Raw genomic sequence first — 27,312 nt, forward strand, 5'->3', positions numbered from 1 at the left:
CCTAATGACATCAGTAGGGCAATCCGATTGGCTGCCCAGGGCGCATCATCGATAATTTTTCCAACTTTATGGTGAACAAATGTTGTTTGTAATAGTTTGAATGTTAGTTCATTTGTTTCTATAAAACGAAAGTAACAGAAAGAGAATGCACAAGAACAATTTCTCAGTACACTCAAGCACTTCCGGTACACAGCAAATGTCGTCTGCTTGAGTTGCAACGTGCTCCGTCTTCACGAGAGCTCCACGGTCAGTGTCAGTCTGTCTTTTTGTGAGTACCACGAATCGCCTTTGTTGCGTTGTGGGCTGCAAACGTAGCGACTGGAAATATGTCAAGCTGCGACATCTTGTCCCTCTGCAAGGCAGCAGACGAGCGGAGTGGCTGCAGCACATCGGACTATTGATATTTGATCGGTGCAGGATTTGCGCGTTTGCGGCTGTCACTTTACACCGGAGGATTACTACCATAATAGTGTTTCGCGAGTCTGGTGTTCGGGTAAATGCAAGCGCAAGGGCAATGGGCCTGGCTGTTTGACCGTGCTCTTTCCCGGGATGAGCAGAAGCGCAAACGTGAATGGTCTGCACGGTGCAGCCACCCGGTGGCACAGAGCTCAACCAAACACAGTAGCAGTAACGAAGTGTATTCTTTGCAGCTGGTGTAAATTTTTTTTCAGGAGCATAATTGTCAACACATTGTTTTTGTAAATGTTTAAAATGTTTTACACTTGGTTAAAGCGATGTTAGTTCTTTGCTTGGCTGCTTAAACTCTGCAGCACCAGGTGGCTGGACCATGCAGACTGATCAGGCCGCTCACGTACGTCTATGCTGAAGTTTCATCAGCTTGAGTTTATGCCTCCACCCATCTGTCGAAATGCCCAGCTCGCCTGTGGTTACCGGAATACCAGACACATTCAGCGCTGCAACAGAATGCTTGCGACGCATGCTGCTTCGATAACTCTCACTTGGAGTCGACTATCAAGCAGCTGGCGGAGGGGCTTCGCACGCTTGCTCCTGGACAACCGGTAGTAGACGACACGAGGTGTCATCATGACGCAGAGCCAGTGAAGGCGGAGCTTAGCCCCAATCACTCGGCGAACGAGTTGAGGAGAAAATGCATGACTATGGAGGAGGGTAACTTGTAATCGTCCATAGCTCTCTTAATATGAGGCACTTCACACAAATTGTGGCATGAATGATTAACTTTAGCTGTACCCTACGTGTCTCCAGAATTTGTCCGAACTGTTTCAGGGGCCCTTTAAGAAATTAAAACACAAGTGTGTGAATTACAATTTCTTAAATTATTGCGTCTGGTATTATAAAATCTAAGCATTGATAAAGGCTTTTCAGCAGTGCTAGTTTTCTTGTATAACATATATAAATTTTGCATTATGTAGAATAAAATGGCAAAGCATAAACGTACCAGACACATGAAAAAATTGGCAGTGGCTTAGCTTGGCTACACCAAGACATATGTAGCGAAAGCTAAGGCATAGCATGGTTAGCCTTGGTTAATCTTGATTGCAAGTCCAGGTTAGTCTGGTTGTCTAGCTATGCTGCGGCGTTTAGCCAGTCGTTCGGCGCGCTGTTCGTCTGTTTACTGGGCGATTCGTTTCCTCTTCATCTTGTTCCGATGTCGATTCCAGGCCTCCTCCTGCTTATCAGAATTGTCGCCGTCCATACTGCCGCCTCAACTGTGGTTGCGGCGCACACAAGCTCTCCTTTTCAATCCTCCGACATGTTGTCAGGCATGCGACGCAGCTGGCGAAGCGAGCAGAGGCGAGCGCAACGACGAGGAACGCGGTGTTACGTCATAGCAAATGGTGGCGGTGGAAAGGCGCGGCGCAGCGGCGGAACACCTGTGGCTCGGTGCTACTAGTGGCGCATGCGCAGTAGTGACTAGGGAGCGAGAGAGAGAGAAATATCCGCGGTGAGGCACGCATTGTAACGTCATGTGCCTCCTCGGAGCACCGCCACGGCGAAATCGCAAGTTTGCGGCCAGTACAGCTTTCGCTTTAAAATTGAAGAGACAAAGTCTGCAGTGCTTTTGACTCATGTCTAAGTGTACTACTAGTGCTCTGAGGTAGAGTTCCTAAACATTCCAGTCCTGTGTACTTACCTCCCATGTCAAAGTATTTCAAGTTACCTTTCATTTTAACATTATCCCTACTAAGCTGCCAGGTTGGACACACCACAGTTTTTTAGGACTTTAACCTGTAGACTATGCTCATGAAGCACCGATTCTTGCACAGCTTTTAAGTTGCACAGTTATGGGCTTTTTTCATTAGCCATGCAAGTTGTCCCTGCTATGTCAGGTAAATTGGCACACTATACTTATTGACACTTACACTGCTCATTGATCTGTTTGCATTCATGTTCATGGTGCACATTGACATTCAACACTTCAATCAGTGGCTGACTATACAGGGTCCTGAATATTTCGCTCCACGTGTTTGAAGAAAGATTTTGCGCTTACCGCTGCACTGTTCTTGCTCAAATTGTGCAGAACGATCACATTTTGGCGTCGACTTCATTTAGTATAACACTTGACACACTGAATTGCCTGACTTTTAAGAAACAAATGCAAATTCGCCTGCACTTATGGTAATGCGAGCTGGTGCTGCTGTGATGGTGCAAGCCTAAACATGTGTCGCCGCCTGCCGTCAGCTGTGCAAAGCAGTGTTTCAGGGAGGGCTGCCTTGCGTTGCCTGCCCCTAGAACAGGCGGCAGCCCTCCCTGAAACGCTGCTTTCTGCAGCTGATGGCAGGCGGCAAAACAAGTTTATGGTTGCGCGGTAGCGGCAACAGCTCGCATCCCCATGAGCGCAGGCAAATTTGCATTTGTTTCTTAAAAGTCAGGCAATTCACTGTGTCAAGTGTTACACTAAACGAAGTTGATGCCAAAATGCCATCGCTCTGCAAAATATCCAGGACTCTGTATAGTTCTTGCTCTTGGTAGTTTGTATTTGCTAAGTTACATGTCACTTAGAAATTGATTGCTTTTTAGTTGTAGAAATTCACTTGCATTTACACATGTATTGTAAATTTGAGTACAAGGATGCTAGTTAGGGCAATGTGAATGTCTGATCAGTTTAAATCACATATATATATATATATATATATATATATATATATATATATATATATATATATATATATATATATATATATATATATATAATATAGACACACACACACACACACACACACACACACACACACACACACACACACACACACACACACACACACACACACACACACACACAGGGTGTTTCACCGAATACTTTCAAAATTTTTTACAGGTTGCCTGTGGCAGATAGCTCAATTCTAGTTTATGAGCCGGTCTACTCGAAGCGGCGGACACTACTTGCACAGAAAATTGCAGTATGGGCGATTATGTAATTAGTTTAAAACTTAATTTGTGAATTTTTATTAATTAGTCGATTTTGCATCTCAATTTTTTGTGCAAGTATTGTCCGCCGCTTCGAGTAGACCAGCTTAAGAACTGGAATTGTGATATCTGCCACAGGCAACTTTTAAAGATTTTTGAAAGTGTTTGCTGAAACACCCAGTGTATATATTTATTTTATTTATTTGGTACATACTGCCGGCCTGAGTGTCAGGCCTTGGGCAGGAGTGGGTCTGAAACAATACAAGAATTAATGAACGATACAAGGATGCAAAAATTCTGTATCAACACCATCCTAATGTTGCGCGTAACAGCACTTGGCACTGCGCATAACAAAGAGAGTATTCGATATTGGAGCTCAGAATGGGGAGGGGGGAGCGCGCATGAATGAAAATGCATGACAAAAACGCTTGATAAATAGAAGGCAAGTACTTATTGCAAACGATCAAGTGCGCATATCAAAGACGAAATAGTGGGGCTTTCGACCACCTCAGCAGGCAGTTCATTCCAGTTACGGATTGTACGTGGGAAAAACGAGTATTTAAAAACATTCATTTTGACCAAATATTCACTGACTTTCCTGGAGTGGAAGGATCGAGTTTGCTGTCGCTGTACTGGTTGAAAGTATAAATTCTTATCTATTCCTAATTTGTCATGGTACAGTAAATAGAAGAGTTTTAGTCTATCATGACACTGCCTTGTCTCCAAGCTATCCAAATTGGTTGTCTGTAAAAGGGCTGTAGGGGATGTTTTCCATCTATGAGAGTTATAAATAAATCTGACTGGTTTCCTCTGTGCTTTCTTGAGTTTCTGAATGTTAGTTTCTGTATGGGGGTCTAAAATTACTGCGGTGTATTCGAGGATCAGTCTTACATAAGTTTTATAGGCCAAGAGTTTAATTCCTGTTGTTGATTTACCTAAACATCAGCATAAATATCCTAAGCGTTTCATAGCTCTCTTAATTATGTAGGTCACGGGATCATTCCAACGAAAATCATGATTAATTAATTGTCCTAGGTACTTATAACTTGATACTTCAGATAGACTGGTACCATTGAGGACATAAGTGAACTTAAAAGATTGAACCTTACGTGTTACTTGCATTGCAACTGTTTTCTTGATGTTAATACTCATTTGCCACGTGGAACACCATGTCTGTATGCAAGTTAACGCATCGTTTAATAATTCCTGATCTGCCGGAGTGCGGATTTTTTTATAAATATTGCAGTCGTCTGCGAAAAGTCGTGCCACAATAGGAAGATCCCTAACCAAATCATTTATAATAATCAAGAACAATAAAGGCCCTAGTACAGAGCCCTGAGGGATTCCAGATTGCACAGGGGTGAATTTAGAAGTTGTGTGGATAGTGCACTAAGATTAGGAAGCCATGGGTCATTTTGAATCTGATAGCTACACTTTACGTAGATTTGTTCATTATAATCTTGCTGTTGAGTAAGTTGCACCATGGAAAACTTGCCTATTAATTCATGTATATTGAGGCTTTTCATGACTGCCTACTTTGACTGCAGTTGTAGCCTTTATGACTGAAAGGTATGCAAAATATGGTGCAGCCTTTGCATGTGAAGCAGAAGTAAAGTGCTTTCACATTGCCACTTATTTCACCAAGAACCAGTGGCATGTTATTGTAGCAATCATCTGAAGTGATAGACAGTGAAGCCAGAGGAAGCTGCTATGTTTAAATGAAATGTAGAAATAATCAAATAAAGGGAAATGAAATTAGATGAAAAGATAATTTGCTGTAGATCGGGATCGAACCGACATCCTCTGTATGCTGAGGTAGGTGCGCAGGACAGGTATGCTGAGTAGAAATGGACCAAATGTCTGCATTATTGTAGTTCATTGAACTTAGAGATCTTACCTGTTGGATTTAGCCTGTTGATTTATGTAAGTAAAAAAAATTGATACTGAGGAAGGTGAAACAAATTTAGGGCATCATTAGCTGTTTCCACCGACACAGCCAAGTCAAATTTATTTCAAGATAAACTTAAAACATTGGTATAGCCATCATATTCAAAATTTTTGCTCCCTTTCTTGCTGTTGCACATTACAATTTTCCAACAGTTCATGTGTTAAGCTCACCTAAAGAGTTGTAAATCTTTGTTAACATTGGAAAGAGTGAACAGTGCTAGAAACTGGAAAGATGTGTGCTTCTGAGCTTGTGAGCAGTATGTTTGGTTGTAACTTTAAAGCAGCCTGGTTTATCTTAACAAACCATCTTTAATCTCTCAGTGAGATTGTTCTTGTTCTTATAGCATGTCTACTTACTGATGTGATCTTTAACAAGCACTCATGTTTGATTTTCCTATCAATTGCGCTGTCTGTTCAGAGTAGACACTTCCTTGTTCCCATAGACAGTAGCACTTTTTGAGCACTTTTGTTTAGAATAAGTGTGGTGAGTTTCTGTTGTTAATTGTTTGGCCTGTACAATGCATTGTTAGTGCTTTCCAAGAGAACAAGCAGTCTTAGTGAGTTGCTGTTGACTGCCTTAAAAGATGAATTTTTTCAGAGTAGGTGTGCAAGGCAGTAGTCAACGTAAAACCTGAAAATACCAGCAATGGTTTACAGATGTCAACTGCTTACAGTGATGAGTTTTTAACCAAAGGGGCCATATTTTGAGTAACTGCAAAACCATGGCATTGGTGGCTTGGATTACAATCATAGAGGTTTAGGATATCCAATAATGGGGGGGGGGGGAATTAAAAAAAAATACAGTTGCATAAATTTATATGAGTAGCTTTAATAGTTCGAGCTAGATAGTTTGGCTACAGTATATGAAGCTCATAAACCATCTTTGAAAGTTTGTTAGATATTCTAGTAGGACATGGTCTTTTATCATCGTCACAAGACAGCTTATGTTTACACCACAACTGCATGCAACTGCACTGTGCTGATTAATGGCAATTGCGTTTGCGTGGCAGTGTGGTAGGCAGATGATGTTCCATTGCACGGTTCCTTTGTGTGATGCCATTTATACATTTCAAATATGCTTTGAATATAGCAGTTGTGCTATTGTTCACATCTTTAGATGGGACTTTCGTGAGCATTCAGTCCTGTCAAATTGTTTACTGAAGTGGTTGTTGTGAAACATCAATTATTGGAAGCTCCTCACTCTTTCAATGCATTTACAGCTGTGTTATTGATACGTCAGTCTTGCTAGATACCATAAGTAATAGGCTAGTTTTGTAGTGGTGGCTAGCTACATGTGGGCAGAATGTGGATACACCTATATGTCTGTTTTTTTTATTTTCTCAGTAAATCTGCTGAGTCAGATATATACTCCATTTCATACATCAGGTGCAATGCTGTGGAAGCTACGCAAGAAGTCCGGTCACCAAAATGTATCACTCCACGTGTTTCCGTCTATATGCTTCGCTGCGCGCGAGCAGCACTTGCTCGCGCGAGCATGCACGTGAGGCTGCCGCGACGGGCTGCAATTAAAAAAATAACGAAAGGCAAATTTATTTAAAACGTGTCAGCAGCCGTATAAGTACATGGATTTTTTCTAAGGTCATATTCTTTTTTTCATTCAGAGCTGAGCTTATATAAAAAAAACTTACACAAAAAGCCGGGTCAAGAAACACCACTGCAAAAAGCCACTGCAAAAAGTATCTCTAGCCTCCACAGCGTTGCACCTGATGTATGAAATGGAGTAATGTACAGAGAAAGCTCCTGAACGGCTTCATTGTCAGGCTGGTGTGTACAGGTTTAGTCAGTACACTTAAAGCAGGTGCAAGGATTAGTTTTTGTGTATATGTGCTCACACTAGTTGTATGTGAGTATGTGCGTGCAGTTGCAGTTGCAGGTCCTTGCTGGTGACAAAACCTTTAGTTTTTTCCTATGTTGGCGTTTTGGCCATCTGATGTAGCATCATGCTTGTCCAAGCCACTTCAAGATTGGAAGCAAAGGAGGCTCATTTGCATTGGGGAGGCGTATGGCGTGTGCTATCTGAGCAAAGGGTTGCATGAGTGTTGTGGACTACTAATGGCTGGCTGTTTGTGCTTTTCTGGCTGTTGTCTGTTGATGTGCCTAACCTGGTAATCTTTTTCCTCCTCTCCCCCCTTTTGTGGCTGTTCTCTCCCCCTCTGCTGCACGATTCCTTTGGAACCAAAGTAGCAAGCTAAAGTGGAAGACGTAAGTTGCCCTCTGACCCTGCCGTACTCACCAGCATTAATAATAAAAGCACCCAACAATACTTTTTTAATATGCCCCATTGCCGCTGTTGAATGTTTACACGCCCCCAGGCTGCTAAGGGCTCCACGCTGATTGTGTGGCTGTCACTGCTCGATGTGCTCTAGTGGCTTTATGCAGAGGTGGCTTGTAGCAGAACCTTTTAAGAACACATTTAACAGCAAAGTGACAAGGAGCTGCATCTGGAGTTTAGAAAACTTGTGCTGAACACAACTTTATAGCTAACTAAACTTTATGGTACCTTTTGTTGTTTGTTACATACAGTTTAATTCCAATATCTATTTTTGAAGTACGTCATTTATGGTTGCTAAATAATAATAATAATAATAATAATAATAATAATAATAATAATAATAATAATAATAATAATAATAATAAAGCTCTTTTGTGTCATTACTGCTCAGAAAATATTGTTGTCTGTAATGCTTGGAAGTATAGCTGCTGATTGCGTTGTTTATTAACCATAATTGTCAATCTGTAGCCTAATGCTTTTCATTCTGAAAGCAAAAATAAGAATGAAGGTATAGTTTTAAAATTGAAAACAGATTTTTTTTTTTTTTCACAGAACTTACAGGCAGGTTAGATTGATACTCTTCTTTGCTCTTACAATAATGCGTAGTGTGAATCCTGATGCAAGGAGCTTCTACTGTGTTCTAAAACTGTTCTGCTGTAACTTTTTTAAAATTCATTTTGTGACATTGCTGCTGTAACAGTTATATAATAAGCTTTGCTGAGCCGACTAAACTTGTTAGATGGTACGTGCATTCAAGGGTTTGTTTGTTCATAAATATTGACAAACTAATATTTAGTTTATTTCTAAATCTACTAATAATGTTATATGTATGTGCAACTGCTGACAGAAGATTGGAAAATACAAAACTCAGTGTCCTGGGCTTGAAACTAGGAATTGAGAGGTGTGTTCTGCAGCAAATCAATAGATGAGGCTAGCTGGCCCATGTTGCTTGTTATGTGTACTAAAGCATAGAGCAGGAAACAAGGCACAGGCACAGAGGTACTTAAAGCGATGTTCAGGCATGAGATTTGTCCCAGGGATTCCAAGAAGGATGTTTCTGGTGTACCTTCTCTCAGTTCCCTGTAAGCAGCGGCATTGTATGCTGCTGCTGAGCAGAGGAGTGGTGGTGCATTTTTCCGCATGTATAGCGATTGTTTGCATTTTTCTAACAGTTCCTCTTCTCCATACCACTTGATGTAGGTGCGATGATTTCATGTGGTATATTCTCCTTGCAATGGGGAGGCTACTCGCGTGATAGTTCATTTTCATTTTGGCTGTGTGGTGTAAAAGTTGTAAAGGTCACTGCACTTTTTGGCCATGTTATGGAGCTCTAATTTATAAAAATAAATGCAAACACAGAATAAACATTTGGTGACAGGAGCTAATAGTATGCACATGATTGGTTGGGCCATCACATATTTATTTATTGCACTGAACCTCACTGCAGTCATTCTTCAGCATATATATTTTTTTAACAAGGACGTTCTTAAGCCATATTTATATGTGTAATGCTTACAAAATGCAAAAATTAGTTTTATCAAGCAGTTGTGATATCACCTGTTTGGTTGAGGTGCAGGACAAGTTACAGTACTACTTGTGTGCAGTAGGTTCAGCTCTGCCTTGTTCCTTTCTGCTAATTACTTTCACCTTCATGTTCACTTGTGGTGTGGAAGTTCTCCCAGAGTGTGGTCACATCCGATGATGAGAACCACCTTACCTATCTCCAATGCAGTCCTGTCCGTGTAGAGTTCCGCTGCATGTCTGTTAGTCATGTCTTCTGTTGCACAGTACTGCTGTGGGTGTCTGTCACAGCCCGCATTTGCACTTTTCTTTTTGGAGATAAGCCGTATGCACACATAAAAGCTTGACACGTTGAAATTCTTCAATGTATTCAGCTGTGAAAACAGTTGTTGAAGGCCTGACATTCACAATGACTCTAATGGCATCTCTTTTTCATCACTTACCCAAGTAAGAACCAGGGCACATTTAAGTCTAAGAACATGAGCCCTGCCTCAAGTGCAAGCATCCTGTGTTCATCGTTCATCACCTCCATTTTGCAAGATCTAAAACTCGGACTAGACACCTCTAGCCACCTTTACCAAATACCAGTTAAGCCACTGTAACATTCACGACGTAGCTGAGCCAATTCAAAGACATAGTGGGAGTCCAGTAATAGCTACTATAGTAAATAGCACTAGAGTTTTGTCCATGACTGACAGTTAATGAGGTGTGCTGTGTACATCACTGCCCATGCAGGGAATAGTCAGTTTTAATGCCTCTTTTTTTTTTAAATGTCTGTAAAATTGCTGAAACATGATGCAGACAATCGGTATTCAAAATTTTGAAAGCAAATGCAGTGTATAAGTGCCCTTTACATAAATTTTGTTGTCTATTTTTCGCTCTATGCTTCTATGCTTCAGAGTGCATAACAAGTAGCAATATGCAAGTGCAGAGTGCACCTCTTAATTCCTTTAAGTATGGTTATGCTTCAAGGTCAACTACTACTACATGGCTCCTTTGTTAGATAATTGTTTTTTCATTTGCTGCTTAGTGTCTGCTTTTCTGAGAATTGCAGCTACCACCTTGTTGGCAGCTTAATTATTAATTTTATGTTGCATTGGAAAGAAACTGCCATAGTGGTGCTGCTGCTTATGAAATTGTCTCAAGCCGCCTGTTTTGTACACTTTAGAAAGTATAGAAAGTGTACAGCTAGAATTATTTTGCTGTTATGTTGAATGGTGGTATACTTATTGCATACGAGTCATTGCTCACACAGTGGTAAATGGTTACCAAATAAGATCACATCATTGTGTATAACGCCATTCTGCATGTCGACAGTGCAGTAACTTCAGCACTACGATATTTTCTTCATTGCTTTAAATAATCTTGGTGCATAATTTTTTTACCACCTGTTGACAACCTGTGTGTACTGTGCTAACTCAGGGAGCATTCATGCTACATGAGTTTGTTGAAAGTGTGTGGTGCTAAACAGCCAGAAGTGGTACTTGGAAATTAACTGCCTAGACTGTACCTGTAAAAGACAATCAACAGAAAGACTCTGCTTGTGCTGCCAGCACTTCACTTTGCAGACATTTTCAGTATTACACGAGGAGATAGTCTTGTAAAAGGGATTTTAACAGCAATTTTTCTATGGCCTTTATATTCCCAGATTTAATTTTTCCTACAAGAATGGAGAAGCTGTTTGCTATCCCTAAAGCATATGGCACAAATGACCGAATAATAGCGGTAGCTTAGGCATGCTTGAAAAAATAGTTATGGATTTAATTAATTGTATTTACTTATACATTTATTTGCTTAATTTATATAGTATACACAAGTAAAAAGTGAACTTAGCACAGAGATTTTGTAGCGTGCAACCTGTTATAATATTTGAAAACAAAACATGTTTAGCCTGTTCTGAAACATTGTAGGCCTGCAGCAGAAAGGCTCTATATTTTGTATCACTTGGTAGTGCTTTCTTGGTGCTGTCTATACGCGTAATGCACCGCCTATAGAGGCACCACTGACAGCCATCTAGCGGGCGCTTCCATTGGTACGCTGGGGCAGTAGCAGACTACAACCCTTTGCAACAAGGATGGATAAAGTTCGCGGCTGTGATTTCTCCTTTGTTCTGGTGCCAGGCCGCTGCTTCTGCAGTGACAGCTGTAGGGAAGACACTGGCCTCTGTGGGAGCGGGTATGAACATGGTGTTACCAGTGTTTGGGGCAACCTGATCCACATACGTGCCAGGTGTGTCCCGCAGACAAACGCCATAAACCCTATTTACATGAAGTGGAGCTCATGTTAACTAGTCGCTAAATTTTGTTGAGTAATGCGATGTCTCGATCTTTTTTTAAAATTCTACCCTTGCTGTAACGCTGCTTCATACCTCAATAATAAGCACCCTTCGTTAGTGCAGACTTATGCCTCAAGCAAATCCGCACGGTGCGATGTCTGCACATGTCATTGTGATCTTTCTACCGATGAATACATGTGACATCACTGAATAAGTGCAGTCAAAGTCGCCTCAAGAAGAGTAATTGTGAACTTATTGATAGAAACACGTACACTAGTCAACAAAGTCACCAAACGCACGGGTTAATAAAAGCGCGTGTTAGTGCTGTACCGCCGATGCAATTCTGCTGCATATGCTGATGAACTGCCATTCCCGCTGCAGTTTTTGCAATTTTAAATTCCCCAAGGGAGCTGCTTGGAAATGTACAAAGCTAAAGTCTGACCAACTTTTTAGTGCTTCTTTTTTTAATGTTACTATAGAGAGATGCCTCATGATATATTTAAAGGCAGAGAAGCGCCAGTCAAAGTAGATGAGCGCTGGCGGCAAGGTGGGGTTTACTCCTCTGCAGCATAAGCATAATAAGAAAGAATTCAGTTGAGTACAAAATTCACATTCAAAAAGGGGCTATGTTGTGAAACAAACAAATCACTTGGCGTGGTAAGTCTGCTCAGACAGCATCAAGGTGGGATGACTTCCCAAATATGATGTGAACTTTTCAGTCAAAATGGAACAAAAATACCATATACAGCAACTGTTAGTAATTCTCACCCTGAACTACCTATTTTCTAAACACATTTCCCCCAAAAAGACAATATCTCAGATGCCCTCGGGCGAAAAGAATAAAGCTGTTAAAGAAGCACTTGCTTGCTATCATTCCTGTAAGACACAGCATGATTTAGACACTTTGCAAATGAAGCCGGGGGAAAACCTCACACCTAAAGAAAATCAACAGTTATGCATGAAGCAACTAACAACAATTCAACATGCGCGAAGCCATGCATAAAATAGATGCAAAAGGATGAAGTGCGCAACAGCTGGGGCGAGGATTTACCGGGCTACATAAAACCAACAATTTCAGTTCTTGCAAACTTCAGTAGCTTTAACATACAACACAATGCGCTCGTGCATTCGTGCTGCGTAGCTAGCGCAATGTGGTAAAGAAGCAGCAAACAGTATAAGCGGCAAATGGCATTCAGAACTTTAGTGAAATGCTTTTAAACCATATGCTGCACTGCAGACGAACTTCGTCGCTTACGCGTCCATGATTGAGTGGAAAAAAACACGGCGCGACAAAGGAAAGGATGAGAACAAGAAATTTCCTGCCAAACGGCGGCGATCCATTGCTACCGTTGCTTCCGCTGATGAGGCTTTGCTGGGAATGATTAGAACGCTATCGCTGGCATGTTTTTGCCAGTATTTGAGCCCGCCACCGTGGAACAATTCTTCTTTGACATTCCTTGAAGCTTTAGCCATTCCACACATGTGAAAGGTGTTGTTTATTTTGCTCTGAAAACGTGAATGAGACAGAGAAATAGGATCAACGATGCAGCAAACTACGGTGCGCGGCTGGCCCCTTTTCCAAGTGTTCTGCGCAAGGCCGCCACGAGTGGCGCGTCAGTCGGCGCACACTACATGCATATTCTACACGAAATGAATGGAAAATGCTGATACGCATCGACATTGACTAAAGCACAGGGAAACTTATTACAGTAATGTTTATGGTATACTAGGTGTTTCAGTGCTGACTGTACACTTATTAAACACAAGGGATTTGAGACCAAATAACTTGTTGGCCAAGATTCATAGCAGTGTCAAAATTTGTTTAATAATTGCAAGTTAGATTACTATGCTATATCTAACGATTTGTTGGCAGTGCAGCCAAGACTAGGAGCCTCTGCGTGGCATTTGGGACTGTGTTCTAAAAGTAGTTATTATAATATACAGCTATCTACGCAAGTGATATAGTCTTGACGACCTCATCATAATTAGTCTTGATGCTTTGTACGCTTTTTTTCTGCCACATATTCATCATTTTCATTTTCTAGCTCAAGAATCTAGTCTTTCATTTCAGTGTAATATTTGGCATTAAATTGAACATAAATAGCATGTTTTTCGTCATAGAAGGGAGTAATGTGCTCATAGTGTTATGAAAACCTTACTTATGAGGCTCCTGCTTTGCCCAGGGGGTGCTGTGAAAATGGTGCTAAGAAGCGGCCTCTGTCCTGAACTGGGTAGTACCAAGATCGGTCGTCTGGTTCGGAAAGCACGTTAACAATATGGACCCGCCACTTTCGGTTGTGTTGTACTACGGCTTACAGCGAATATCGGGTGCCAAAAGATTTTTTCAGGGGTGGCACGCTGCGTAAAGGCAAGAAATTATGCAACGCCGAATACATGTACGCCGTTCAAGAAATAAGCAGCGAAGTTTTAGCACAGTGTCAATCGCAAGTGAAGCAAGTCGCGTACGAAGTTGAACTTCAGGTTAGGTTTGCACGCAAAGATTCAGGCGCACAAACGCGAGGAAATGCTTGCTATAAATGAATTCACAGCAGCAATAAGCAGACATCATGTGGTATGGAACTGTTCGAGCGCACGATCGTATGCGCCGCGAAGGCAGCGGTCTTTTGACATGCTGCGAAATGGCGGGCCTCCTGCAATCTTTGTTGACTGCATGCCGCTAGACAAGTAGTTATGCCTGCTCTGTACTAGCGGCCATCTGTCCCTTAGGAACTGATAAATAACTGATGCAGTGCATATGAGCTCGCGTTAACGTACGTGTGAATCGCGCTGCAGCACGAGCTCGTGCGCTGCTCGCTTGATGTAGCTTTTAATGACAACGCTCGAACATCGATGCGCTGCAATCAATACTACCTTGCTGCGCTGCCTCAACATGCTGGCTTGAGGTCAAGGATGAGCACATTTAACTCTCTAACCTGTGCTGCGCGTAGTGGAGTAGGGAATTGTTACCGAATCAGCCCGACCATTTGTGGTCATTTGCACACACCTGGTCACTTCACCACTTCGCACCGGGCGAATTGTCTCTGTGGCCGGGTCTCGAATCGGGAATCATCAGCCATGCCTGCTGCTATGTCAGTCTGCCGTCGGGACTGTAAGTGCAAAAGACCGATTTTTAGCAACGCAGATAATTAAGCAAGCTTCAAGATAGGCGAAGCAGTCAGCCTGGCGTGAAGTTTAGCTTACCCAGTGCAACGAACTGCAGCATTCCAGCGCGTCTGGCGCTCCGCTTCATGAGGCCTTGAAGGAAAACGGTAGAATCTGTTGTTGGGATTCAGGCCTTCTTGTTCATGGCAGCCCACGGTGCAGAAGTAACAACGGTGACGCTTTTTCGAGGCTGAGCTAGGTCTGTCTGGATCGGCGTCGCCGATTCCTTCTACTTCCAGCATTATGTCCCACGGCACACGGAGAGTCCGTTTTCGTTAAACTATAGGCTGCGGCCAGCTCGCAGCGTGGTCGACGTGGTCTGTGAGAAGTGACGAGCCTTTTCGTACTCGCAACAGGGCAGAAAAAAGTGTGAATCGACGCAAAACTCGGGCTAGAAACATGCTATCGCCACAGCCAGGGCTCAATACTACCCAAGCTGGTACTACCCAGATAGTGTTTCTTGCGGCCACCAGGCGCCGCTACTATACCTCAAACTTCAGCGCAAGACGCCCATACTTCAGAATTCAACAATATAACAGTTTAATGCACACACTTATTTACTTATTTCAGGTTTGTGTTCTGCTATCTGCTTCGCAGACACGCAGTCTCACTCTCTGATAGTGTTTACTGGAAGCTTTACCAGCTGTCATTTTAAGCTAACTCAAAATGAGGAAGTACCTTTTTTTTCTGCTGTGTGTAGTAAGTGACGACGCATGAGCTCTGGTCATCTGGTAATAAGCCAGTGTGGCTTCTTGAAAGCTCGTAACCTTGCTGGGTTTAGCTTCGATAAAATGTAGCATGTTGCTGTGTTTTGCGAACATCACTGGGGAACACAAATGCTGCTGTGATAGGTGGGGAATGCACTTCAGTATGTTCTCTAACCACTTGCTGAATGCTACAAGACAAGGCGAAAAAAAGTGTAATCATGACTGAGATTTTAGCTAGTGGCAAATAAAAAAAATATGGCTGAAGTGTGATTGATTTAATTAGCACTGACTTAACTGATGGCTAAGAAATTTGCCAAAAAGCATTGATTGGATGCAAACATATTTTTTTTTTCTTTGTATTGAATTGTTCAAGACGAAGGTGAACTTTTCCATTGACCTAGCAGTTTCACATCACATTGTGTGGAGAGACAGTGTGTGCTCCTGATTGAGGCTGACACCTGCTACAGCTTTGCTTCACTACCAACATATTGTGAGACAGAGGATAATTAACCAATTCACTAGTTATCATTCTAATACAGTAAAACCTCGCTATAATGAAGTTGTAAAGGGAGCTGCACTTGGTTATATTTGTTACTTTGTTGTAATGATTGTCCATCCTCGTAGATGGCATTGGCCAACTAATGTTGCAGTGTGGGCTTGTTGGTATGGTTTCTTGGCGCTCTTCGGCCATACCTGGCCCTTGCATCACTAAACCTAATACATAATCATTGTTGATATGCCATACCTCCGTATACTTCCTTCAGGAGGGCACCTTGTTTTGCACTTATACTTCTGTGCGGAAAAGTTGATGGTCAACAGCATTTGTAATTAAAAAAAAATTTTGTTGTTACCCAAATGTTCTTGAGCTGCTGTTTACATAAGTTTCGCATATGTTGTGTTTATTGCAAGTTGATTTTTGCCTGCAGCAATAGTGACAGTCAGGCTAGTTCGTATGCGGGCATATTGACAGCACCAAAGCATGTACCACACAGAGTTTGCTACAGCGCTGGCACTATGTTAATAAGTTTCTATTAGAGTAATTTTTTAGTAATGTTTTGTTGTAGTAGGTGCCATAATAATATGCTAGCTGTATTTGGAGTCTAGTGGGAACAGCTTACTTGTTCCATGAATTCTTGTTTAGCTATACCACTTAATTAAGACAGGTCACGTGTCATTGTGTGAAGTGCAATGTAGGGACACTAAAGTGGACTATAAAGTTCAGTTATATTGGTAAATAACACTTCTGGAATACCAGAAACGTCACCTTCACTATGAGTGTAGTCTTGGCAAGGCAGAAACAAAAAAAAAAAAAAAACACTTAAAGATGAGCTTGAAATTCATGCATAATCTCCTTGTGACAACGTAAGATTTGGAGAGCACCTGCACAGGACTTGCTAATAGTTTATCAATAAACAAGGATTACATTGAATTCTAAGGAAACCAGAGACTCTATCTAGCTAGTTGTGAAAAAAAGAATATAACATAAAGAGTCTAAACGTGCTTACTTTGAAGATCGAGACATTATACTGGTATACCAGCACTGTTGTTACAGTAGCAAATTCGAAAAAGGAAACTTCACTTTTCTTTTCCTGGTAATAGCTATCATTTCCCGCCAAATAAATGTAGCTTGCATATTAAAAAAAAAATACTTCCGACCAGTAAACTTAGTGTTGCCCATTAGTGTCCCTTTAAGTGCTCAGTATATTCACTTACATTATTTACAGCATAAGTGATAAGTTGCCAAGTTCATCATTATTTATTTTTTCGGAAATAGGAAGCAAAATTGAAATAAATGCTTCCCTATCTAAAAGGCAATTGCAGTTTTGTAAACGTTTATTGACTCTTAATTGTGTATTGTTTTTGTGAAAGTTAGACAAAATGAAAATGATAAATGTTGAGGCAATGAAAAGTGAGAAATCAGCCAAAGTAGTGCCCAGTTTTACCATCTTAAGCTTGATACATGTACCCTGTTCATAGTACTACATGCATTCGTGGGCCATAATAGGATATGTGTGCTTGCTGTACAATCTTTTGATGCCCAAGAAAAAAAGATGCATGCAAATACATACTTAAAGGGATGTTTTCAAAAATCGGGTTGTCAGTTGAAAGAATATGCAGGCCATGCACATTTGAAAGAAAATATTTCTTTTTCTAAGCTTCTGGCTGTGCCACAGTTGGAAAGTTGGTAAAAGAAATATTTTCTTTAAAATGTGTGCCATCTGCATATTCTGCATGTGTATGGAGCTAGGAAAAAAGCTTTTGTCATATTAAAGTTTCATGAAAACTGTGCAGTTGATGTTCCACATTAAAGGCGCCCTGAAGCACTTTTTATCACAGTTGAGAAATGCATTCGAAGCTAAATTAAACTACATCAGAAATACTTTGCAGCAAAAAGTACTTCAATGCATTCAGCAGAAGTGGAGTTATTGGCAAAGACCACCTTTGGTCCCTTTTGCGGTGTTCCCGCTCCTTCTTCAATGGCTTGCTTTGTGAAGGCTACGGCAGAGCAGGGCGTGCCCACAATGTTGCGTCACTGAACGTCTCCTTGGCGTGCAGTTCAAATTTGATTTTGGATGTTCACATACACAACACTATTTTTGATTTTGGCACCTATGACACGCCAAACGAAGTTGTCCTCAGCAAGCTGCAGTGCCAAAGCGTCTAGCCAGGAGCGGCCAGGAGTGAGCGTGCGCTGGTAACCGTACGTGTGGTCTGACCTTAAGTTTTGTGTGGTTCGAGGGTGGTTGATTGTTCCAAACAAATTGAAATTAGCGAAACCCAACAGCTACAACACTGTTAAGTAGTGGGGCCAAAGTTTAATTCCTATGCGGGTGGCTGTGGCCGAGTGTGAGTGGGTGATAGTTGGCTTCTTGCGAAAGTATGTAATTCTTATACAAATTTTAAAGCAGATTTTCGCTTACTTCAGCCTGTTTATTAAACTGCCTCAATAAGTATGCACGGTAACAGTAGGAAAACGCAGACTGATCCAAACACCCTTCTTGATTAATGTCGGCTATCAGCCAGTAGCAGTGGTCTATATGTTATATGCCATATGCAGGCTGCCAGCAGCTTCAAAGCTGTTGAGGAGAAGGCCTAGTTTGGAAAGATAGTGAGAAATATGTGTCTTCGTGCTCCGCTTGCGAGCTCCACACATCGTGCACGACTGCAAAATTTGGCCGAGATGTTCACAGCAGCATATGCTATCAGTGGACTTCATTTTTTCACTGAGCCTGAGTGGTGGTTCTGGGCCCCTTCACATTGTTGAGCAATACTTTGAGCTTGAATCGTATTGCTTGAACTTAAACAATGATAAAGAATGAGTAGCAACATGGGCATATTGTTCTATCGACAGTAATGCTTCTGACCGACACACCTGCATAAAAAAAAATATATGTAGAAGGTACCATGGACATAATTTTTGTTACATTCTTCATGGTTATATCTTGTATTGGGAACGGCGTGAGAAACAAGGACCGAGATGCACGTCATGACATACACAACATGATACGCATGACACGACACGCCCGACACAGTGCTCGTGTCGTGTGTGTCTCAGTTGTAGTTTTTTGCACTGTTCACACTACAAGATGCAATACCAACTAGCCCAGTGTTGCACCCTTTTGTAGTTATTGTATCATTGAGACTGCACAGTACTTCGCTCGATGTTAACAGGAAGGTGGTACTAGGCACGTAAAGTGGCATCATAGCACCAAACAGTAAAAAAAGCAACTAAAATTTATGATGACGTATGGTGCAAGAAGTGTCTTAATTCACCTGATCAACACTTGCCACAAGCTTGTGGCCAGTGCTGGTTCGACTTCTGTGATTGGTTTGGCATCTGCGCCATCATTTTCTTGTATTGCATATTGTCTCTTTCAACTTGTTCAGAACTGGCGTGTAGATTTTTATTTCTAATAATTACCTACACTGCTTGGCTTGTTCTACCAGGTTTCTTGTAAGCTTCTTGGTGGATGCGCGGGGTGGCGCCATGCGTGGCTGCCGACACTCTGGCGTTAGGGTGATCATCCCGCCGCGCAAGGCGCAGATGCCTATGCGTATTACTTGCCGCTACCTGCGCAAGGAGAAGCTTCCTCACCCACCTCCACTGCTTGAGGGAGAAGCTTGTGCCTCTCGTATCCTTGAGGTTGGGCCTGCAGGAGCTAAGTTCCTTGGGTGAGTCATCAGTACTACTCGCAGATGGGGAATAGGGCATAAACCAAACAGTAGGCTTCTGCAATATAAATTTTTTTGTTTGAGTTGAATTAAAAGTGAATAGTAATAGTGCTTAGGAGCGATAGATACAACAGCCAGAAGTTAGAAAAATCTAAAAAAATTTGTCCTTAACTTATAAAGATAGTGTTTCATCTCAGGAAACAGTTTATTTTCACAGTTTAGAGTGATGTTAAACAGATAGCTTCAAGGAAAAATGCAAGTTAAATATTTTTTACATTGCCCAGCAGTACAGAAAAGCTTGTTTGCAGAATGTTGCTCAGTGTTTTGCTTCACTGTACTTGAAATGTTGTGGTGCTCAGGCCAGAGGGCCATTTAAAGTTAGCCCATTGTGTGGTCTGATGTGTGAGGAACAGCTTCGTGAGGGCTAGTTAATTCATTTTTTCAAACTATGCTGAAATAGCATGACTGAAACAAAAAAAGAAAATCCAGGAAAACCATGTTGCCCTATGGCAGTGCGCACTTTAAATCGATTAAAAGGGGCATAGTGGCAGCATGTATTAAGGCAGCACAGAAGAAGTCATGCGAGCATGAGCAAAGTTTATCAAATCAGGCAGCACAGTTAACGGGAGCAGGTTTCTCCCTGTTCTCTCATCACTTCAGCATGTGAAACCATCTTGCAGAAGGAAAAATGGATATGTTTCAAACCAGCACGCAAATAAAAAGACCAGAGACCAGTGCATGCGATGTCGTATGTGCACAAGTTGTCGTACAACTTAACTGAGCACGTGCTGGTGGGCGAGTTGGTTATACATATTTACAATAAAGGCACCAAATAAAATGACAGACGAAGGAAGACGACACGGGACAACCACCTAGGCGCACTAACAGCTATTAACAGCTATTATAATATGGCAACAGCTATTTATTCCTGTGTCAAGAAATAAAATGCTCGGTTAGTGCGCCTGCATGGTTGTCCTGTGTCTTCTTCCTTCGTCTATCGTTTTATTTGGCGCCTTCATTGTAAATAAGCACAACTTAAAGTATTCAATCGACATAATGTGAATGTACTTTTCAGTGCCTGTTGCAAGCTATCTACGGTGTGTAATCAAATGAAAAAGTATAATTAGGCCCCAGTGCACCACCAGACATAAAAGCGGGTTCACTGACTGCACGCACAACATGATTTACTAGATTTACATAAAGCTTATACTATAGGACAAATGGAATGGTGTTTTAATGATTTGGTATGGGAGCCATTTAGGGATGCATTGGAGTGTGCATGGGATTGCTCCCATGTTTGAAAAGGCGAAGTTCCTAGGGAAAGGAAAAACCAAGAAGAGAGAAATAGAGGTATTTTATGTTAGAAAGATTGGAGATAGCTGTGTAAGTGTGCCCTCTCTTGCATCATCAGAAAAGGAAGTAGCCTTTTTGCATGATGGCCTATGATTGTGTCATGTACAATCGAATCTCGTTAATTAGAACACGCTTAATTCAACTTGCAATTTATTCAAACTGATGCTGTGGTCCCGTCAAAGTTGTATATTGCAATGGGCGAAAACGCCCGGTAAGTCGAACGCGCAAGCATTTGCGATGGTTAATTCAAACATACTGCTCTCCGACAATGCACTCAGCAGCGCGCCAAATCGCGCGGCGGTGCCTCCGACCAGCATTCCTCTGACCCCGTAATAGAAGAGCGTAGGAGAGACTCCTCAACGCTGCATGTGAAAGAAAAAACAAAACAAACGAACAAAAGATGTGGCGGAAATTTGTGTGCAGGCGTGTGCAGGCGTGCATTACCGATTACTTCTGTTTGTGACGGGTTAGTGACTACTGTTAGTGTCGCGGCACCGCCATGTGCCCCATAGTCAGTCTATAAGAACGTCTGAAATTTCGGACACAAAAGCCTTCGCCGTCCGACTTTCCGGACTTTTTGCCATGACCGCAGGTCCGAAATGGCATTAATCGAAGCCACCACCACTGCCATTTTTATTATTGCGCCACCTAGGGCAGGTGCTCTCGCACGCAGATTAGCTGGCAGCCGTAGCCAGTCCTAGCTACTTGGAAAAAGTAGGTAGGTGTAGCTACTTCGACATCAGCTACCAAGCTTCTTGCTGTTCGGTGCCGTGTTTTTCATTGAAACAATTTGCCTCTGTTAGCAATGGCGCTGACATTGCCTTTGTAATCCTCGCCAATGGCTTCGAAGCATGGATAGCATAGCGCGTTAATACCGATTCCCGAAAGTCAACTTTGCCCCAACATAGTATGCGGTGACGCATACCAAAAGTTGGAAGGGGCAATTGTCACGGGACATGGTATGTTTCCTTTTATTACACACGTGTGCACCCGCCGTTTCCTATCGCAGTACGAGCGCTGATGCGCCTAATAACTGACTGTAATTTGTAAATACGTCTGAATAAATGTTATGGAACTTCCCAATCATATGTTAGCTCAGTGCACATGCACCACTGCCGGTAAGTCCTCCATTCAATGAGCTTCCTTTGATTCGAACTTCTTTTAATTTGCACATATTTTCGAGCCCCTTTGACTTCGAATTATCGACATGCGACTGTACATGTATTTGTGTACGCATGCCTATTCTGGACTGAATATATAAATAAAGGCTGGCATTCTTCAAGTAGCAATTTAGTTGTCAATCAGCGCTTATTCTGGAGTAGTATTTCTTTCTCTGTGTGACCTTGTTTCAGTTGCGCTGTTTGAACATAGTTCTAAAGTCTGATGTGTGTTGTGTGTTGTCACATTGTGCTGATGTATTTAAAATAACCTTGACTGCATGATGCTGACAGGTGAGGCTGTGATGCGCAAATTCAGCTCAGTGCTTTCTACTGACGTATGAGCTTAATTCATTTTGTCCAGTAAGCGCACAGACAAACTTGCTGGCTGGTTGTGCGTGGACCCGAACGTCGCTTGTACAGTTTTTAGTTGTGCACATAATGTAAGGCTCTGTCACTGATGAGCCACTCGATGTGGATCAAATGATGATTTATTGCCCACTGCCACACTGGCCAGTGGCAAATTTTTTTCATGGTCACACTGCATTTGCTGTTAGGCCTAACAAGCACTGCTTTGTTAGGCATTGGCGACTAAAGTTATGGTTCAGTGCTGAATCAATGTAGGTCTATTCACATTGGCCATACAGCTATCAGAAAACTGAGATGCCACCTTGCCAATGAAAATGACAGTGTGAGAGGAAACCTGAACGGCAATAACTTTCTTTGCAGCATCATTTTTCTGACATTGTGTGTGCAGGTAATGTCCAAGAATGGACGGTTTGCAAAATAGTGAGTGCCATCTGGTGCACAACAGGCAAAGCTGCAGCGCTCTGGGTGCGAGAGTGTGTGGTTAGAGAGCGAGTTTCGTTTCTCGTCTTCTGCCTGGCCTCTGCCGTGGCAACTGCGTATGTTCACTGCAGCAAAAATAATTGAAAACACCGTCACTCTGTTCCAATTTTTGTACATGACATGGACATCCGATTTCTCTAAGCGCACCATTCAAATTGATCGTGTGTGGCAGTATCTGCTTTCTAAAACTGCCACTATTCGCCAGGCTCATCTAGGCTAGGCACTGAAGGAAGAAGATTACGTTAAAAGTATCGTGTATTTGGAGGCTGCTGATGCTAGCATGGAACTGATGCGAGTCACATGCACTCCTTCAACAAAGAGCTGAGTGCGCATCCTCGAAACACCCTGCCGATGTGTCGCCGAGTGTCCACACTTGGTTTCGCAGGCTGGCCGTGTGCAGCGACCACCGTGCTAGGGGGCTTGCCTCATTTGCTCTTTCCCGCCGACAGAGTATAGAGAGAACAAAATCTGTGTTCATTCAGCTGTGACATAATTGTCCAGACGCTACAATGTTCACGAAAATAAACACTCTCTGACTCGCGGCATTTTCATTGCAAGCGCCGTCGGCTATGACTTCGACAACCGGGAGCTAGGCCTACTGGCTCGAGCGATCGGCGGCTGCCGACAAAGTCAGCGCGCCGAGCATGATGGGCTCCACTTAGGAGGGTTTACCATATTAATGTGCCCATCTGCAAGAAAGCAAGGTTTCAAGGAAGTGTTTGTCTCATTACGACAGTCCTTTTCTGCATACGGTAAATATGGGAAAGTCTGAAACGGCGAGCCATTCTCTCGACTGTAGGCACTAACTGCCACCGATGAAGACGGTAGGCCTTGCTCGCTGGCCATGGGTGTCGCCGGTTACGAAGCTTGTGCTAGCAGTTAATTCAACGCATAGTCTTTTGCGAACTCTTTAACGCATGCATAAATATTAAGAGGCTAATTAAGTGAAAAATACATTTGGATATCTGTACAGTCGAACCTCGCTACAACAAAACTCACAGGACGCGCGAAAATTTCGTCGTGGCGAAATTTGCCCCAATACACTGTCAAATTTGACTACACACTCACAAACATCATTTATTTCCCAAAAAGTCGGTTACCTTTCGTTGTGACGAAATCTGACCCAAAACACTGTCACATTTGACTACACATTCAAAAACATCATTCATTTCTGAAAAAAGTCAGTCATCTTTGTTTGCCTCTGTCCTTTGGTCATCATCGCCGTGGTGCAATGTCCGCACTCGGTCAGCAGCTGCATTGCGACGTCGTCATCGTGGGCGCCAATGAAATTACGAATGACGTCAAAAGCGTCTATTACATCCAGTGCACGAGGCAGGGTTGGTGCATCTTGTTCGCCGCACAACACTTTCGCAACGATGTCGTGTCGGGCCTTGAAGCGGGTCAGCCAACCTGTGCTTGCCTTAAAATCGTCGATGCCGAGCATGCAAGCATAGTTAAGTGCATTTTACTGCAGCACGCTTCCGCTGATTGGCATTTTCTGGGCACGCATGTCGAGGAACCATGTAAACAACGCCTTTCCAAGATCCTCGTGTGCAGCTTGAGTCAACTTCTTCCGTTTGGCGGATGCCCTCGCAAAAAGAGCACTGGTGATCGCGTCCTCCGACTTCAAAATTGTCAACGGCGTGCTGTTGGAGATGCCGAACTCTGCTGCAACGTCTCCTTTCTTTCTGCCGCTCGAAGCCTCGCTGATGATTCGCGCCTTCACCTCCAAGGAAAGAAACTTCCGCTTTGTCGCCATGCTGGCCGCGCGCACAAGCACAAATGAAAATCTGCGTCGCCACGTTGCGCCAGCGATCGCATGACCTAGGATGGATACGGATTGGCTGTGGCTCCCGTTTGGCAAAGTGGGCCTGCGCTTGTCGCAAGGCGGCTAGCCCCATCGTCATCACCACCAAACAATGGCGCCCCTCCATTAGTGGAGGCACCAATGGCGCCCCTCCCTCCCTCCAATGGCGCCCCTCCCTCCGGCGACGGTGCAGTGGGCGCACGTTTTCGGTGAACCTAAGCGGCGTGGATGTACGAAAAATTGCAGATGATTGGGGTTATGTTTGTTTTATCGCAAAACAAATTTTAAAGCCCAGCTCAACCGAGCGAAAATTTTATTGAAGCAAAAACAAGCCTGAAAAGGTTTAGGTGTATCCTTTGCTACTATATCCTATCTCAAAGCTGTCTCAGTGTGGTTTGATCCACGCAAATTTGCTTTTGCTGCGAGTATTTTTTTCCCAAATTATTTTAGCAAATTCCATAAATATATAACTTTTATCTAGTAATATTAACTTCGGTTAATTTATTTCCAATACCACCAGAGGTATTAAAAGCTTTATAAATAAAACCATCTATTTTAATTTCTTAGAATTATAACATGAATAAAAGATAATTGATTTAATAAAGAATCAAAGCTGGCGTTCGTTGTAGCGGGGTTCGACTGTACACCATCGGCAGAAAAGAACAACCAAGTGAACTCCGTCGCACAGTGGTTGCTCCACGCTGCCCGTCGGCGACACCAACTTCCCTTGGATGGTGTTTCGATCACTTCAATGGCGTAATACTGGGCGCTGATTGTCATATAAGGCACATTTTCAACATCGCTTTATAATATTTATTATAATTACATGTCAGCGACAACTGATCGAGTGACACCACTGCGCTTTCGTAAGCGCTGCCCGTCCTCGTCCATCTTGAGCTTTCCGCATTCCTGGCAAAATGCGGCTGCGCTTAAGGGTGTCTCGAAGCTTGCAGGCCAAAATAACCTCACGGCTCTGGCATATGACAATTCAGTGCCTGCAAGTAGCGCAATGAGAACCGGCTCTGCGAGGAGCGAGCAAGTTGTGTGCTGTGATGGCATCTCCGGCCGTCGCTTATCCATGCTGCTTTCCTCGCCGGATAGCTCTTCTCGGACGGAAACCAAAATAAACTCGTGCTCCATTTGCTAGTGGAACAATTTGTGCACAATACTCAACACAACTAGCCGGCCTTGTCACGAAAATACCGCTATCAAAACTACCACAAACCGACGTCCGAAGGCCCGCTGCTGCTGCATTGGTTCTTCGTCTGCTTCTCGTGTCTAATTAACGCTCGGGACAGCCGTGTTCGCGCATGCGCAGCAGTATTTTTTTGCAAACCGTCCATTGAGGGAGACACTATACAGTGTTTGAAAGTTTGATTGCCGTTATACATTGATTCAATAGTAAAGGTGGCTGTGGCTTAGGGATATTTGAATAATCGAGCAAATCCAAAAAATCAGTAGGCCACTGTAAACAAATTCTATTGCTTCTCTTGGCTATGAGCCGTGTCATTGACAATGTGACTTGGTTACTGAAACCGAAAATGGTGATCGTACATGTATTCAAATTTATATTCATTTGTTTTGAATACATTGAAAATTCTAAATGCTGAAATTCAAGTTGCGAATAGCATACTATTCGATTGCTATTCGATTGATCATTAGAATATTGCAAAGCCTATCAAGCAGGCTTTTCCTCTGGTTGTGTGCCTAATGTGCACTTCATGGAATGCAGGCCAGTGATTCTGGAAGTGCCTCACTTTGCATCACTGCGAGGTAAGGAGCGAGAGATTAGCATCCTTCGCAGTGACAATGGAGAAACGTGGAAAGAGCACACTCTTGAGGCTTCTGAGGAAGCCGTCCAGGAGGTCCTAAATGAGAGCTTTGAAGGAGAAGGTGCGTACATCTCTTTCATTAAAGTCTGTAAGGTTATTTTTTTTTTTGTGATATTCACCACAATAGTCCTTGCTGGCCAGCGAACAGCCCTGTGCATTTTAATTGTGAGGGAACAAGTTGTTGTTCTTGTTATGCGCCTACCAGCCATACCAGATACTTGAAGGTCCTGCTCTGTATTGAATTCTATAAGCAATACCTAGTCTCATAGTCAGATTTTGATACCTACAAGGACTTGTCCTTTGCCATGCTGGTTAATTATCTGAAACCATAAAAGTGTTTGGGCCAGCTCACTAAAGGGAAGAAATGCACCCATCCCAACTCTCGTTGTTTTGTCGGGTGCTTGAAAGTTTAAATGATATGAATTTTATGTAAAGCACCATTGTGGTTGCACTAACAATGAAAACTGTTGTGTGTAAAAAAAAAAGTCATTTAAAATTTTAGAGGTGGTTACCTCTTAAAAGCAAAAACAAGTAGTTTTATATCATATCTCTATATCTCTTATGCGATGGCAGTTATTGCATGTTGTGGTGGTGCTAAATAGGCATATATAGCGTACAGCACTGCTAGGCGTAAAACTTAAGCTAGGGGTAAGGTCGAATACATATATGTAGCACGTGGAATGCCCTGCAGGCTGTACTATGATATATAAGGGACGAATGTAGAGCATTGTTGCTAAGTCAGGAGACTGTACAGGCTGAACAGAATTGGGGTGGAAGGCAGTGATAGTAATGAGCATGCAACGATCTTGCAAAGGAACCAGTTTGATTCAAGGATGTAATGCCACATTA

The 27,312-nt window shown here is 42.6% G+C and overlaps 1 protein-coding gene across 1 annotated transcript in view; it reads left to right on the top strand.

Moving 5' to 3' along the window:
- Positions 1–27,312, top strand: part of LOC142588471 (uncharacterized) — a 334,812-nt gene that overhangs the window by 107,161 nt on the left and 200,339 nt on the right. Inside the window, exons 22-24 of the mRNA XM_075700246.1 lie at positions 7,537–7,557; positions 19,241–19,465; positions 26,364–26,524. Coding sequence (XP_075556361.1) covers positions 7,537–7,557; positions 19,241–19,465; positions 26,364–26,524 — 407 coding nt within the window. The remainder of the gene's footprint in view (positions 1–7,536; positions 7,558–19,240; positions 19,466–26,363; positions 26,525–27,312) is intronic.

This window comes from Dermacentor variabilis, chromosome 1, assembly GCF_050947875.1.
Source record: "Dermacentor variabilis isolate Ectoservices chromosome 1, ASM5094787v1, whole genome shotgun sequence".
In the NCBI taxonomy this organism is placed as follows: Eukaryota; Metazoa; Arthropoda; class Arachnida; order Ixodida; family Ixodidae; genus Dermacentor; species Dermacentor variabilis.